This window comes from Dasypus novemcinctus, chromosome 7 (genome assembly GCF_030445035.2).
Source record: "Dasypus novemcinctus isolate mDasNov1 chromosome 7, mDasNov1.1.hap2, whole genome shotgun sequence".
NCBI lineage: Eukaryota > Metazoa > Chordata > Mammalia > Cingulata > Dasypodidae > Dasypus > Dasypus novemcinctus.
Window position 1 is genome coordinate 56,957,019 of NC_080679.1, and position 17,509 is coordinate 56,974,527.

A 17,509-nucleotide genomic window follows, 5' to 3' on the forward strand; every position below is an offset into this window, starting at 1 on the left:
TGTGTTTTTGTCTGGCCAGACCCTAGATTCAAATAGGGCTCTGCTGGCTGAATTCAATAAAGAGAAGCCCCCTGACTCCCCACCCAACAGCTGACAGGGAGGAAGATGGGTATTCCCCTCTCAGTCAGCTGCAGTGAGCCAGGGGGGTTTATCCCTGCATAATATCTTGGGGGGTTGGGGGATAGGAACCCTTCTTGACCACCACAGGGGTTTGGAAACTCACGTTTGCAGTTTCAGGTTCTTCATATCTCCCTTCCTCACCCTCCTGGGAGTTGTATACTACTGTTCTGGTCTGCTGACTGCCAAAGCAGATCCCTTGGCCAGTTTTTGGCTCTTTCGCCACTGTTTTTGTGAGAAAATTGAGCCCTGCCTGCCTATTCCAATGCCTTCTTCTTGGAACTCCTGGCCTATTCATTTTTTTAAAAAAGATTTATTTATTTATTTCTCCCCCTCCGCCTCCCCCCCTCCCCTTCCCCCCTCCCCCTCCCCCTCCCCTCCCCCTCCCCCACCCCCTACCCCCTATCCCCTTCCCCCATCTGTTCTCTGTGTCTATTTGCTGCATCTTCTTTGTCCCCTTCTGTTGTTGTCAGCAGCACAGGAATCTGTGTTTCTTTTTGTTGCGTCATCTTGTTGCGTCAGCTCTCCGTGTGGGCGGCACCATTCCTGGCCAGGCTGCACTTTCTTTCGTGCTGGGCGGCTCTCCTTACAGGGCACACTCCTTGTGCATGGGGCTCCCCTACGCGGGGACACCCGTGTGGCACGGCACTCCTTGCGTGCATCAGCACTGCACACGGGCCAGCTCCACACGGGTCAAGGAGGCCCGGGGTTTGAACCGCGGACCTCCCATGTGGTAGACGGACGCCCTAACCACTGGGCCAAGTCGGCCGCCCCTATTCATTTTTAAACCCAGACTTTAAATAAGGACAGATGCTCAAGATCTGACTCAAGTCTACTATACAGTGCCGTAGGCTATTTTCCACTTTTCAATATCAGGTTTCTATTTTTTTGTTGGAAAGAGAGGCCAAGTCAAAGAAGCCTAATTAACAGGATAGATTAGTCACTTTGTGCATGCAGGTTTTGCTGGATGCAAGTTGCAGGGTCTCTTTTCATTTTCTTCATCACTTATCATGGATGCAGTGAGTAAAGCAAACACATGCAATAGCTTGAACCATTACCAAGTAATAATTATATACTTATACCCATATTCTATAATTATATAATAATTTTGATAGTACCAATAGATACATTAATAATTGATAACACTATCATTTGTTGCCTTACATTAATAATCGATACAATTTTATAACCTATATTATAAAGATTACTATTAATTATATATTTCAAGTACTCTGTACTTATACCAAGTATATTTGATGAGTTTGGATACAGTAAATTTTGTTTTTTCTTGTTTCTTGACTTCTGACAGTTTTTATGTTACCTGGCTACAACTAGGTTACATAATTGAATCCACATACTACAAACAAAATTAAATTTAAATATAAATGTTATACATAATATATTTTTTATTTGCTTTTTAGGGATACTCTTACCTGAAAAAGGCTGAAGCAGCGTACTTAAATAAGGAACCTTCATCTTTTTTTTCAGACTCAGTAGAAATGGAATCAGAAAACATATTAACTTTAAATATCCTATTCCTGTTCTAATTTCTTTTTTCTTCTCAAAGTGTTTTTGAATAACCTTTTTTTGAAGATATAATCTTTGCTGTAGTCTCTGGTAGGTACAAATATCAAGATTATCCTGATTACATTTTATAGCATTAGTAAGCCAATAGGCTGTTTCAAATATAAAGACATTTTCACATTGCTGAACTTGTGTGGTACTGAATGTCAACTTTAGCATTATATTTTCAGCATATTTCATAAATACATCTTTTTCTTCAGGGCTATGGGGATCATATGTTGGATCTTCATTTATGTCTTCATCATAGATGCCATCAAAGTCTGGATCCTTTGTAATATCAGTCAAACCTTCACAATGAAAAAGAAAAATTTCAGATAATGAATACTTCATATTAGATTTTTGGATGAACATGGCAGAATGAACAGAGTTCCATCTTAAAACTCTAATAACATGACAGTCAAGGAATAATGAGATATCAGTAAAATTATATAAGAAGAAAAGCAGATGGATGAGTGGGTAACTAAGCAGAGAGAAGAAAGGTGGAAACTTATAGAAATAAAAAGAATAGATTTCCATTCTATTTGGAGAAAAGAAACAAAATACACTGGAAACACAATAATATAAGTCCCATGTTTAATCAAGGAAAATTTGGGAAAAAAGAACAAAATACGATTTCTCTTCAAGCAGAGAATCAGCTTCTCACTTGGTCTAAAAGTATGATTTGCCTGTTTAGGCCTCACATTATACATTTCTTCTTTTGCTGATAAGAGAAGCTAAACAGGGAAGTTGGATGTGACTCAACTGATAGAGATTCTGCTTACCATGTAGGAGGTCCAGGGTTTGGTATTCAGGGCCTCATGACCCATGTGGTCACATGAGGTCACAGCACACACAGTGCTGATGTGAGCAAGGAGTGCCATGCCGCACAGGGGTGCCCCTCACATAGGGGAGCTCCACGTGCAAGGAGTGCACCCCACAAGGAGAGCTGCCCTGGGCAAAAAACACAGCCCGCCCAGGAGTGGCACCGCACACAAGGAGAGCTGATGCAGCAAGATGACGCAACAAACAAGAGACACATCCTGGTGCTGTCTGATGAGAATGCAAGAGGACACAGAAGAACACACAGCAAATGGACATAGACCGCAGACAATGGCGGGGGGGGGGGGGGGGGGAGGGAGAGAAATAAATAAAAAATAAATAAATCTTCAAAAAAAAGAGAAGCTAAACATAAACAATGAACAAAGAGCCTGCCTGCCAATAAAACATGAGACAAATAAAAATTCAAATTTGATTTTACACTATTATAAATGGCAAATTTCCTATGTTATATTTCCTTGTCATTTACTACCAAACTAAGGACTTTCTTGTCAAATTGTCTTTTTAAGATAGTTATATCTACAATGCAATATTTAAACCAGGCTTGAGAAAACTGCTTGGAGTCGTAAAATGATTATAGAAATTGTGGAATTACTATATAACATATGTGCCTTAAGGTATAAATGAGGTATCGGTGTGTTCCCTCCCTTCTTTTCCCCCTTTTACTTCCTCAAATCTATTTTTTTAAAAGTTCATTCCCCTTCCCCCTCCTCAGGGTGTCTGCTCTATGTGTCCATTCACTGTGTGTTCTTCTGCGACCACTTCTATCCTTATCAGCGGCACTGGGAATCTGTGTTTCTTCTTTTTTTTTGTTGTGTCATCTTGTTGTGTCAGCTTTTTGTGTGTGCGGCGCCATTCTTGGGTAGGCTGCACTTTCACGCTGGGCGGCTGTCCATAAGGGGTGCATTCCTTGCACGTGGGGCGCCCCTATGCGGGGGACACCCCTGCATGGCACAGCACTCCTTGCCGTATCAGCACTGCACATGGGCCAGCTCCACATGGCTCAAGGAGGCCTGGGGCTTGAACCACGGATCTCCCATGTGGTAGGCGGATGCCCTATCCATTGGGCCAAGTCTGCTTCCCTAAATCTACTTTTAAAAAGTCAAAATGCACTTGGCTTTTTCAAATGGCCACTTTGATTCATCATTGACCTTTTGCAAAAGGGTAAGATAAATATAGAGATATTATATAGAAACTATAAAGTGCTGTCAGTAAAAAAAAAAAAAATCTGAATATAAGCAGAATATTATTGGAACCTCTACAAATCCTGTGGCTTGGGGTGGGTGGGAGACAAAATGTAGCTAGTCAACTCTTACCATGTAACCCCAGAAAGGCCTAGAAATTGGAAGCACATGGAACTTCTGAAGGAAAGCTCATGGTGTAATACAATTCCCTGCCCCAGATAGCACAGCCAGGCAAATGCTCCTCAACCACCATGGCAAGAGACAGGCATACTCTCTAGTGACTGGTCCAAAAAGGCTGTTGACCAGGATATGCAAAACACAGCATCACTAGCTGATGCTTGGTAATAACCTCTTAGTGCCGGGGAGGATCATCCTCAGAAGTCATGTCCTACCTGGGGGGAAGGTAGTGCGTATATATGCTGAATTTGGCTTAGAGAGAGGCCACATTTGAGCAACAAGCTTTCAGGAGGTAACTCTTAGGCAATATATATTACTAGGTTGCATTTCAATTTCACAAGAACAAGGTTCGTAAGTACAACCATCAATATCAAGGACCTGGCATATTGGTCTGTCCTCTTTCACTAGGCACTGTCCATGTACTCTAGAGGTTTGTGCCACTCTATTAGTGTGTAGCTGGACTCCCCAGGATGGGAACTCAATATTCTGTCAGTTATTGTTGGGTATCCACCAACTAAGACAACACCCTATGACCACATGACCATATTCCATAGAGGCATGCCCCAGGTGCACCCCTCCCCACACATCTCCCAACCACCGACATCCTGCACAGGTGATCCTCCCCTCCCATAACTGCAACCATTCTGCAGTCCAAAATCTCCCCCAAAACAAAGTCAAATAAAATAAAATTTAAAAAAAATATTTTTTGCATTGTGCCTTTCATCACCATAAGATGTTATCTTTCATGTATATAAATAATTTGGAAAAAGACCTAGACCAAAAGAGGGAAATATTAAATAAAAATGAGTTTTTATGGCTAAGAAATTTCAAAGTGAGTTGGGAGATCATTTCAGAGGTTACCCTTGTACATGTCTCAGGAGGATCTCACTGACTGTCACAGTAAATGGTGCCTCAAGCAAGGGGGGAGACTCTAGAGATGTCTAGACACTATAGGCAGGGCAGATAACCCCAGGAAATGAGCACCCCATCGGTGGATGTTACCTTGGAATATATGATAACCTATCCCCCCTATGTGTCAGAGCTGGACTCATTTATAATTTTTCCATACATGGCTCTTACGCCTCTTTTATTTGGACATATAATTAGCACTATACCCAATAAATATATGTCCCAGAGACTTAAATCTTCTGGCTGTTCATATGCCGGTTGAGCCCTGAATCTCAGTAGAGTTGTGGTCAACCCCTATTCTCTAGTTCATCAGACTCACCCAGGACAATTTAAAAAAAGGATGATGATAGACAATGCCCATCACAAAAAAACAGAGAGTGTCTACAACTGTAAGCGAGACAATTCCATCCACCTGCCCCATGGGATCTAAGCCAGGCTCAATCAGAATCAGAGTGGGCATCACCATCACAAAATTCTCAAGATTGAGGAATGAACAAACATAAGGGGGGAATGCAACTATGGACTAAAATAGATTTATTATAATTCTAGCAAAAGAAGAACTTGTAACATTGATATAAAGACAGTGGTTCATGCCAGTGCAGTGAAGATGGAGGAGTGAAACCAAGTCCATGTTAACAGGACAAAACAATCTCTTCAACAAATGGTGCTGGGAGAACTGGATATCTATAACCAAAAGAATGACAGAAGACTGCTGTCTCACTCCCTATACAATAATCAATTCAAAATGGATCAAAGACCTAAATATAAAAGCCAGGACCATAAAACTACTAGAAGAAAAAATGTAGGGAAACATCTTAAAGACCTTGTGGTAGGTAGTGGTTCCTTGGATCTCACACCCAAAGCATGTGCAACAAAAGAAAAATAGATAAATGGGACTTCCTCAAAATTTAACACTTTTGCACCTCACAGGACTTTGTCAAAAGAGTAAAAGGACGGCCAATTCAATAAGAGAAATATTTGGAAATCATGTGTCCCATAATGGTTTCATATGCATGATATAAAAAGAGATGTTGCAACTCTCAACATTAAAAAGACTTATGACCCAATTTTTAAATGGGCAAAAGACATGAATAGACATTTGTCCAAAGAAGAAATACAAATGGCAAAAAATCACATGAAAAAATGTTCAACATCATTAATGATTAGGGAAATGAAAATAAAACCTACAATGAGATATCATTTCACACCTATCAGAATGGCTAAAAAGACAGAGAACTACAAGTTTTGGAGAGGATGTAGAGAGATAGGAACACTTATTCACTGTTGGTGGGAATGCAGAATGATACAGCCACTGTGGAGGACTATTTAGCAGTCCCTCAAGAAGGTGAATATATATTTGCCACATGACCCAGCAATACCACTACTGTGTATATATCCAGAAGAATGGAGAGGAGTGACACAAACAGATATCTGCACACCAATGTTCTTAGAGGCATTATTCATGATTGCCAAAAGTTGGAAACAACCCAGGTGTCCACCAACCAATGAATGGGTAAACTGTGGTGTACTCACATGATGGAATATTATGCAGCAGTAAGAAGAAATGAAGTCATAAAGCATATGACAACATGGTTTAACCTAGAAGACATTTTGTTGAGTAAAGCAAGCCAGACACAAAAGGACAGATAACGTATGATTGCATTACTATGAACTAAATATATTGTGTAATGTATTGTATGATTTCATTTATATAAAAGTAAGTAAAAATCAATTTATACAAATGAAATTAGATTAGTGGTTATGTAGGACTGGGGAACAACTGCTAAAGGGTGTGGGGTTTTCCTTTTTGGAGTAATGAAATGGTTCTAAAATTTGTTATGGTGATGAATGCATAACATTGTGATTATACTAAAAGCCATTGATTATATACTTTGGATAGATTGTATGGTATGTGAATATATCTTAATAAAACTGCTGAATAAATAAATAAATGTGCAATAACCAGAAATTGTGGTTATGTACAGCAGGAACAAAGAGAGATTGAGAGGTTAAGAATTTTCTTGGAAAAAAAAAAGATGGAGGAGTGTGACTAGGAGTCTTGCCCCTGGTCAATTGTGGATGACTGTGGTGGGGATTTCACATGGTCACCGAGGGGAGGAAGAGGGCAGAATAGGTATAACATGGGTCATTTTGGGGACATTGGAAGTGGTCTGCATGATATTGCAATGATGGAAACACACCATTACATATTTTGTCAAAATCTAAAATTTTGCAGTGCAAAGTACATCATAATGTAAACTATAGATCATGGTTAGTAGCAATGCTTCAATATGTGTTCATCTATTATAACAAATGTCCCACACTAATGAAAGATGTTTTTATTGGGGGAAAGTGTGTATGGGGGAGGGAGTGGGGCATATGGGAATCATCTATATTTTTGATGTAACATGTAATCTAAAGCTTCTTTAAAAATAAAGGAAAACAAAAAACAAAAAAAAAGCAAAACAAAATAGTAGGGTGGTATATGGGAAAATATACACCTAATGTAAACTGTGTACAACAGTTAATAATAGTCTTTTAAAAATACTTCATCAACTGTAACAAAGGTAACTACTGTTTAAAAAATAGTACAATTATTTAAAAAGTGCTATCATCAATTGTAAGAAATCTTCTACCCCAATGCAAATTGTTTGTGGTAGAGTATTGTATGGGAATACTGTATTTTTTGCATGATTGTAATGTAAACCCACTTCTCTAACTAAAAATATATAGTATTTTTTTTTTTTTAAACAAGAGAGAACAGGGAGCAGCTATGCTGAAAACAGGGGTTAAGTGAGAGTCTGTCTGCTGAAGAGGGAGACCCACAGCCTCTTCTCCTCCTCTGGCTCCAGACTCATTGCCTTCCCTCCAGGCAGGATACTGAAGGCAATGGACCAGCCAGAGGAAAAAACCCTTCACAAAAAGACATATGGGGCAGAGGATCCCCAGGAAACCATCAGGGTTTCTTCCTGACCACCGTATAGGGAGTCTTCCAGTGGACAAGCCCTACTACTCCTACCTCACAACTAAACGAGAGCAAATAGCAACGATCATCAGACATTTAAGGAAAACCTTTTGGGTGAACGACATGGACTAGAATAACCAGAGGGGAAAGAAAATGGATTTCAGAGAGAAGAAAAAGAAAGTGCAGCAGACCTAGAGAGCAATCAGTTCAACTCGAAGTAGGAGGATGAAGGAGTTGCTATGGAAAAAATGGATTTAATACACTGACTGATATTTCACTTTGCTGAGAAGAATTTCCTATTTCTGTTGAAGTCTGGGGACTGAATTAGTGATAAATATGTGGAAAGCAGGTAATTTAAAAAAATGAGACAATTGTTCATGTCAGAAAAAATAAAGAGCTGTTTAAGAAAAATACATGTGATTATAGGACACTGTGTAGACCAGCTGGAAGGAATACGTACAAAATCATAATAAAGTAATGATGCAAAAGGATTTAACCAAAAATTGGAAATAACTAAATTTGGAGGATGAGGGAGAGAAAACATAAGCTTCCTTTGTTTTAACATCTGTCTTTTAAAATCTATCTCCTTTAATTTCCTTCTCAACTCCAGATTATTTCCAAATGACTAATATTTATACCTGAATATCACAGAAGCAGTCCAAAACTAATTAATGTTTTCTCTCTTCCAAATCTGCTCTTCTTCTATTTCAGTTAATGGCAATATTTATCTATCAGTTCCTCACAGTTCAATATTTTTGGCAAGGTAAGGGTTAATTTGGCTAAGACTGATTCCCCACAGGCTTCCCTCCCAAAAAAGTAGTGAATCTCCAGCAAAATTTTCAGAAAATTATAGTGCTTTAGGCAATCACATGGTCAGGCACAATGGTTGAACCCAGTCTCCCAGTCACTCTAAGAGAGGAGCTTCTATTTCCTCCAACAAGAATGCTGATGAGGCAATTTGTGCTGCTAGCTTGCCACACCAAGAGCTGCAGCTGCACAAATTGGACCCCAACTCTCTGAGTATGCCAGCAGAGTGGTGGTATTCCCTCTCAACCTCAAACCTAAGCTGGCATGACAGGGCTGGAACCAAGTTTCCAAAGTCACATGGTATACAGACACCTTCTGTGCCCTGCACATACCTTCCGACCACATTTTTTACTCCAACTGTTTTATCAACCAGCTCCACATAGATATAACCTGACAGCACCTTGCTTCGGGTGTACCACATGACTCTTACTTTTTTCCCTGGGGCTTTACTGTCATGGATTCCTGATGGAACCCATCTAGCCATTCTGGACGTAAAGGAGAGTTAATACCCCATACAATCTTTGACCACTGGGGACAGGAGCCTATTTCTTGGGCTGACAATTCTGAAGTGTATTCTATGAAATTCCTCAAAGGGTCTCAGCAAGACAAACCCAAGTGATGAAAAGACAAGAACACATCCTTGGACTGATGTCCTTTTCTGTTCACTTTTCCACTCCCTCACTTCTGTTCCTTGGAATCGTTTCCCAAAAGCTACCTTGAGTTTAGTGTTTGTTTTGGCTCTGATTTGGGGGAAGGGAGAAACCAAGGCTAAGACACATTGCTTTTATATCCCGGCCTCAGATCTGCTGCTTCCTTAATCATGTAACAAGAAAGCCCCATAATCCAAGAGTCAGGGCCCTGTTTCCAGTGTCCTGATGCTTGGCTCTGCAGGCTTTTACACTAATGCTTCAGATGTGGTGCATGATGGCAGAACCTGGCCCTGCTCCTGCTATTGCTTCTGGGAATTTCCCCCTAAAATTTTCTCCAGCAGTTTCAGTATGTGTACTGCTTAGTCATTTTACAACTGTTTGTATTATACTGTTGTAACAGTGTTTGAAGCCTGCTGATGTTGACAATTCTTCAGCAGGCTCCCAAAGTGCAGTGGAAGGAGATAAGAAAATCTCTGGCCCCATTATTATGCTTGTCTTTAATTGTCCAGCAACAAATATTACAAAATGCTTTAGTATAAACACACACAGCCACTTTACCCAAGGTGCGTGGTTAGAGGATGACTGATTTTGAAAGATTTCTTGCCCCACTCATATAAAGTGAAAAGGGGATTAGAGATGGAGAGAGCAGTCTCAGGGCTGTTTTTAATATGTAAGGATAAAGAAAAAGGTGTTGTGTACTAGTGTGTTGCAGTGGAGATAAACCAAAGTGGATGATTTTGAGAGATATTTTAGACAGTTAAGGCATCAGTTTCCAGCCAGGAAAGGATAATTAAGTGGAAATGTACAGAATTGATATTTAGCTGATATGTAGCACTATGGTCATACTGGTTGTTAAAATATTGAACACTCCCATATTGGATGGCAAATCCCTTGGAAAACTACACAATCCAACAAAGGGTATATGACAATCATGAGGTCTCTAAGACCCTTCTCTAGCACTATGGCCGATGCTGATGTCTGTTTTGATTGGTTTGCGCTCACGCTTATTGGTTCAATATTTTGAATACCACTGTTAAAAACTTGGGCAGTGGAAGAGAGACAACATTAGTCTCTAAGTGCTTTCCCATCCCATTCTAACTGCAATTTAATTAGAATGTTCCTATGTATATCTGACCTCCTCAACCAGGGGCACCATTGGTAGTGAATCCACATAGAGGGCAGCCTGGGATCTGATGGACACCTGGGAACAATAGACCAGATACTGGGCCATGAAGTTACTTAATGTACCTTTGTCATCAATAAGCAGAAGCCTTAGTTACACACTGGGCACATGTTCCCTCCTGCCATGACCACATCTTATATTATCTATGCTCTCACTGGAAGATTCTATAGGCTCTTGTGATTTTATTTTTATTTATTTTTTGATGGATTTATACTTTATTAATACGTATCAATAAATTTGATGTGTTAAAAAATAAGAAGGAATGTTCTACTGACAAAAAATATTCAGCACTAAGTATAAATCCTTTAGGGGGCATCAATATAAGGGGGATTATACCTTTTTGCAGGAATATGAGTGTGACTCCTCAGAAAGCTTTTCTTGTCATATTCATGGAGGAGGGGAATAACAGAGCACATGCCTTTATCTGCAGGGGGAAAGGAACAAAACCTGCCATCATGAAGCACTGGTAGAAACCAATTATCATGGGGGAAGGAAAGTGAACAAAAATCCCTAATCTAGGGAGATGTAGGAACACAACATCCAACACTGGGAAAGCAGGCCCACCCTAAACATAAAGGTATCACTAGAAGAACTTGAATCCTGGGTTGCCCTGATGGTGTTCACAGCAAAAGCAGGCATCACAATCAGCCCAGTTACTGACAGAATGAACATAAACCCCTATACTGAAGGCCTACAAGAAGGAAAGGCATGCTCAACCCAAACTTAAAAAATATTCACATCAGCATCTACTGTCTTATACAAGATATCCCGCTTTCAATTTAAATTACCAGGTATAAAAACGCAAAACAAAACAGAACAAAAACATACTCTGAGGAGACAAACATACATTAGAAGCAAACTCAGATATTACACAGCTATTGTAACCATCAGACAGGCAATTTAAAATCACTTTGATTAAAAAGAACACAAAGGATAAGTAAAACAAATAAAAACAGCTACTAAGATGGTAGATTTAGATCCAACTATAACAAAAATAGCTTTAAATGTGAATGTTCTAAACAAACCAGTTAAAAGACAGTGCCACACTGCATACAAAACATAACTCACCTATATCCTATAAGGATCCCACAGCATGTATAAATAAATGTTACAAGTAAAAGAAGAAAGTTATACCATGCAAACACTAAAAGAAACTATATATCTATTATAAATAATACTTACAAACTTCAGAAAAAGGGATACTGCCAATGTAAGGAGGGACATTAGATAATAATAAAATGGTAAATTTCCAAGACGACATAACATTCCTCAACATGTATGCACATAAGAGTTTCAATATATATAACATAAAAATTGATAAAACAGAAAAATCTATATTTATACCTATAACATTTAACACTATTTTCCCACTCATTTATAGAACATGTAGGCAAAAAAATCAGTAAGAAAATAGAACAACATTATCAACTAACTTAACCTAATTGACCTTTATAGAACACTCCACCCAGCGGTAGTGGGAACCACATTTTTGGCAAGTACACATGAAACATGTATGAGGATACACCATATTCTATCCTTAAATTATAAAAAATTCAAGTCATATAAAGAATGTTCTTGGAAAACAATAAATTGAAGCTAAAAATCAATGACAAAGATATCAAAATCCCTGAATATTAGAAAAATTAACCAAAATGTTTCTAAATAACCCCTGTATCAAAATGGAATTCTGAAGGAAAATAAAAATGCTTTGAAATAAGTGGTAATGAAGATGCAAAATGTGTGGAATGCAGCTCAAGAACTGATAAGGGAGAAATTCATAGCATGAAATTCTTATATTAGAAAAGAAGATGGGTTTCAAATGAATAATCTAAGCTAACATCTTAAAAAAAAAAATGTACAAGAAAAGAGCTAATAAAACCCAAACCTACAGATTGAAGGAAATAATAAACATTAGACAGAAGTCAATACAACTTTAAAAAGGAAAACAATAGAGAAAATCACATAAATCAAAGTGGGTTCTTTATAAATATCAATACAATTGGTAGACCATTAGCCAGACTGACCAAAAAAATAAAGAAATAAAGAACACAAATTATCAATATACAGAATAAGAACGGGGATATCATGATTGACCTCACAAAATTTAAAATAACAAAGGAATTTACAACTCTAAATTCAATACCGTAGTAGAAATGGATACATTCATTGAAAGATACAAACTACCAAAACACACTCAAGAAAAAAAATTGATCACCTGAATAATCTGATGTCTAATATAGAAATTCTATTTGTAAATTAAAAAAAAAAGAATGTCCAAGAACAAAATCATAGACCCAGAAGTTTACACTGGAAACATTCTTCAACTCCCTTCATAAAACAGAAGAAGAGATGATACTTTCCAACACAAATGCGTTGTCTCATTACCCTAATAGCCAAATAAGTCAAATACATTATATAAAGAGAAGACAAATAGTCCTCATGAACACTGATGCAAAAATATTCAACAAAACGGGAGGCTCCTGAGATAATCTCGGAGATGACAATGATAACTACAACTAGGATTCCACAAAACTTTAATATATTAAAAGACTTTTTTTGACCAGGCTTGAGCCTGGATTGAATGTTGAAGCCATGTGATTTTGGATTGGGAAGCCATTTACTCAGATGAAATACAGTTGAAGAAAGCAAGTTTGTATGTTTAAGAAAGGGGAAGATAGAATCCTTTTTAGATTGTTAATGTTCAGATTTTATAACACATTCAGATGAATTCATCAATTGAATATGCAAGTTAATGGGAGAGAGGAAGACTGGAAATATAATTTGAAGAGTTAACCACTTCAAATGCTTCCTCTACTCCTCAGAGTCCCTTAGCTGCTGACTGGAAGCCTGTGGGAGCTAGTGGAGCTCCCTAAGGGATGCTTCTGTGAGCATCCAGCCTCTTCATTCATGGACCCCTGAGTGGAAGAATTTATAAAAACCTTACTCTAGGGTCAGTCCAATTTAATGCACAATCCCTTCATACTCTGCAATTTCTTCTGGGGGAATCCTGCAGTAGTGGAGTGAAGGAGTTGTTGACCTCCACCCAGAACGCATGGATCCCTGTTTCTAGGAGGAGCGCTAGCCCTCCTAAAGTGGGCTGGGTAGGGATGAGTGGCGAGCTGCTGCAAGTTTCTCTTCAGATGGAGGTCAGGGATGTCTTCTCTGTTGTCAATCATTTCACTTAGTAAATCAATTCCTTTTTGTGGAGTGATTTTACATCCACCCAAGACATCTGTAAAAAGTTCCAGGAAGTTCCAAATCCTCTTACTGTTGTTAGTGGAAGAAAAGATCTGTTTCAGAAGAGATACTCAAGGTCTTCTGCAGTTTTTGTGGACATGATCCATTTCCACAGTAGTCACTCTTGTGATTCTAATATTGAATGGCTCAGTGTATATCTATACTCAGATTACTCTCCAGATTTTAACTTCTGTAGGCAAACACTTTGGAAGTTTCCATTTATAAATTTGAATCTAAAAAGGGTTCATTTCTTTACCAGCAGAATCTGTCACCTTTAGCCATTGCCTTGCTTGACCCACGCCGGTGTGGAATGAGGGTTCACCAGTCCCACCTTCTCTCCAATAAGAGCCCCAAGTAGTCTTTGCAAACGGAAGAAAAGAAAACTCAGTATTTATCATCATGGTTAAGGCTTTGCTCTATCACTAATGGAAACCACTACTCACTCCTGCTGATCCTCAACCCCCATGGAACTTAAATCTTCACAAAGCTTCTGGCATCTATGACACCATCTTGATCAGGAAGGGCAAACAATGTAACTTCGTTTGCCAGATGCATCTCAGCAAATTCCAGTGTACATCTAACTTGTGCAATATTCCCTGCCTTCTTCCATTGATTAGCAAATGGATTATGGCCCAACTTCCAGCACAGAAGGGTTGTCAGTTACTAAAACGACCTCTTAATTTAATTGCATTTTATTTACATGACTTGAGCTTATTTTGGAGGTTCTAAGCTACCTAAGAGCAGCGATAGCTCGTCTAGGCCAACCATAACAAATATGTTATGCATCTGCATAATGGCGGGCAAAGTGTAAAACATCTGAACAATAGGAAAGAATTTATCAAGCTCCCAGTTACAGCTATAATCTTCTAGAAGCCAGTGACTCTCCAATCCTAAGGTACGCTAGTCTCATCTAGCCAGATAGCAGTAATGCAGATTACACAAACACCACAGACTGAGGGGAGGATGGATTGCTCCCTGATCCCCACTACTTTTGGAACCTACTCTCAACCAAAGTTGATTACCCTGTATGGGAATGAGGGCTATTAGATATCCAAACTGTCTTTGAGACATGTAAGTACCATCTACAAGAGACCATACTGCTTGCTCATACATCAAGATACATAGCCTTTAACATCTGGAAAACTAGCCCACAGTAGGTGAGTCAGGCTAATTTACCGCTCACTGTCAGGCACATCATCAAGCAAACCTTATCCTCAGGCATTTACCTTCACAGTTCAGCTACAGATACAATTAACAGCTCAAGTAGCAAACAAACACTCTTGAGTTTAGGTCCTAACCAAACCAAGATTCAGAAATGTTCAGTGGTATATAGTGCTGTGGGTGGAGAGTGGGAATGGGGTTGAGATGGCTACACAATAGCAGCTATTGTAGTCAGATTCCAATCATAACTGGACACCAGGGGATCTTCAAAACTTGTGAGGATGGTTTACAAAAAATTTTAGTTACCCTGTATCTGTTAGGATGACCCCCAGCTTAAAGTACCTGTGACATCCTTGCTAAAGAGGGGCTGCTTCCTTAACTTACAATTATTAAATATCTCTGAGACACCCGCACTAAATTTAATCTCCAACCTGATCCAACAGTATAGTAAAAACCCTCTCAAGATGTATAAAACCCAAACTCCATATTCCAAAATACAATGATGGAATAGGCATAATTTAGAAATTCCCATTCCAGAAGGGGGAAATAGTATGGAAAACAAGCCAAAACTTGGTCAAACTCAAAACCTAGCAGGGCAAACTCTCCTAGATCTCAAGATCTGAAGACATCCTGTGGCTTGATGCTTTGTCCTTCAGGTCTGACGGGAGTGGCAGCCCCATCCTTTAAAACAGGAGTATAGGCCTCACCTCTCCCATGTATTGCAGTGGTGGCCAAACTCTCCCTGGGGCAGGAGCCCTGTCCCCTCCAAATTCAGGCACGGACCCACCCTTTCTATATATGTGAATGGGCCTGCTCTCTTGATCTGAGGAGATCTTTTCAGTCCATACTTCTGTTTCCATGGTTCTGCCCTTGAAGTCATTCTTCCTTCAATTCATTCCTTCTCAGTTCCTTTTGGTCTAGGGTGGCAGTAGTTCTGTACATACAAATTTCACAACACCCTTACTGGCTTTGTGTGCAGTTCAAGGGGATCCAAACCATGAGCAAAAGGACTTTCCACGGATTCTTTCTGGATAACTTTTCCAATCTTGACTTTCTCTAAATGGCTGATTGGATCCATGTTCAGCCACACCCTTTTTAGCAAAAGGTTGTTCAGTTAGACCCTAATGGGGAGCCTTGTCCTTGGGGGACTCACTTCCTAGAAACACAGGGAGGGCCCTGGTAGAGTCGCTTCTGGTCCTAGTCTCGGGGCATACTATCTGGACAGATTGAGAATTTTCCAAATCATCAGTTGCTGGTCCTTTGGTGCTTAAAAAAAATCAGTTCTCAGCTTATCCCTTTCCTATCACATTTTATCATAAGCTGCACCTTCCATACTTAGCTTAGAAGTCTCCTCAGCTAGATATCCAAGTTCATCACTTACAAGTTCTGCCTTCCATCTGGCATCAGAACACAATTTTGCCAAGTTCTCTGCCACTTTATAATAAGGATTGTCTTACTTTCAATTTCCAATAACACATGAATTTTCCTCTAAAGCTTCACCAGAACCATTTTTAATACTAAGATTGTTTTCCTTTCTCTTGACCAAGCTGCTAGCCTTTACTACTAGCATGCCCCTTCTCCCTCCCTCCCCACTGCCTAACTAACTTGAAACCAATTTTGCAGCTGTGGAACTGCAGAGAAACCAACTCACACTGCAGGGCAAAAAAGAAAAAAAGAAAAAGAAAAAAGCCCACTTCAGACCCTAACTATTCTAAAAATTAACCTTGTCTCAGATCTCCTCCTCTCCCCTTTTTCTCCCCCTGGGTACACAGGCACCTGAGAGACTTCTAACTAGGCAGTTCCTTATCTCCCTCCTCCTCTCTCCCAATCCTCCTCTTACCCAAGCCTTATAGCCTCCAGGAAGCCTAATTTCCACAAAGAAAAACATTCTGAATCAAAAGGTCTTAATCACAACCTCTGTTTTTGGTAATAATTCCAATTACTATCTTCCAGCTTTTTTTGCCAACGCCCTCCTAGCCCTTGAAAAGCTTGCTGTCTGTTGTTTTCAGGGAGTTGAGTTCTACTACTCTCACCTGCTATAGCAGCAACCTGAATAAAGTCATCTTTGCTTGTTTGACATTGGTGCATTCTTTTCTTGGACAATGACCCTATCTCTACGGACAGTCTCTTCAAAGCAATCTATGCTTTTTCTATCAAGCACCTTACAATTCTTCCAGTCTCTACCCATTACCCAATTTCAAAGCTGTTTACACACTTTTAGGTATTTGTCCTAACAATACCCCACTTTCTGGTACCAAAAATGGTCATAATTCCCACACTGCTCTGACAAATACCACGCAATGGGTTGGCTTAACAACAGGAATTTATGTGCTCACAGCATTGTAATGGGAACCTTGATGTTCCTTGGCTTTCCCATTACAAGGCCCTGTCCTGTCCTTTCTCTTCTGGGTTCTGTTGACTTCTGGTTTCCACCTCCTCCCTGTGACTTTCTCTTTATACTCCCTCCAGTAACATGATTATGATCCATCCTGATTCAGTTGGCCATACCTCAGCTAAAACAACATCTTCGAAAGGTCCTATTTATAATGGATTCACATGCACAAAAATGGCTTGAGATAAAGAACATGCTTTTTACCTGGGGTACATGACTCAATCTGCTACCTCACGCAAGGGCCGTTTCTCCGGTGCTTACACTAAAGCTTACTATTTTCTTGTTCTTGACTGTCAGGCTTATTTTTGTGTCTCAGCAAGAAACAAA

General features: G+C 39.5%; 1 protein-coding gene across 2 annotated transcripts in view; it reads right to left on the reverse strand.

Moving 5' to 3' along the window:
- The window catches only part of ANKAR (ankyrin and armadillo repeat containing), a 123,373-nt gene that overhangs the window by 102,285 nt on the left and 3,579 nt on the right, over positions 1 to 17,509 (reverse strand). The window contains exons 1-2 of one of the 2 annotated variants that reach the window (XM_058300502.2): positions 10,729 to 16,258; positions 1,551 to 1,988 (exon numbers count right to left, since the gene is read on the reverse strand). In XM_058300502.2, coding sequence (XP_058156485.1) covers positions 1,551 to 1,881 — 331 coding nt within the window. In that variant the 5' untranslated portion in view covers positions 1,882 to 1,988; positions 10,729 to 16,258. Of the gene's footprint in view, positions 1 to 1,550; positions 1,989 to 10,728; positions 16,259 to 17,509 lie in introns of those variants that run through there. The other variant, XM_058300501.1, reaches the window with a different exon arrangement.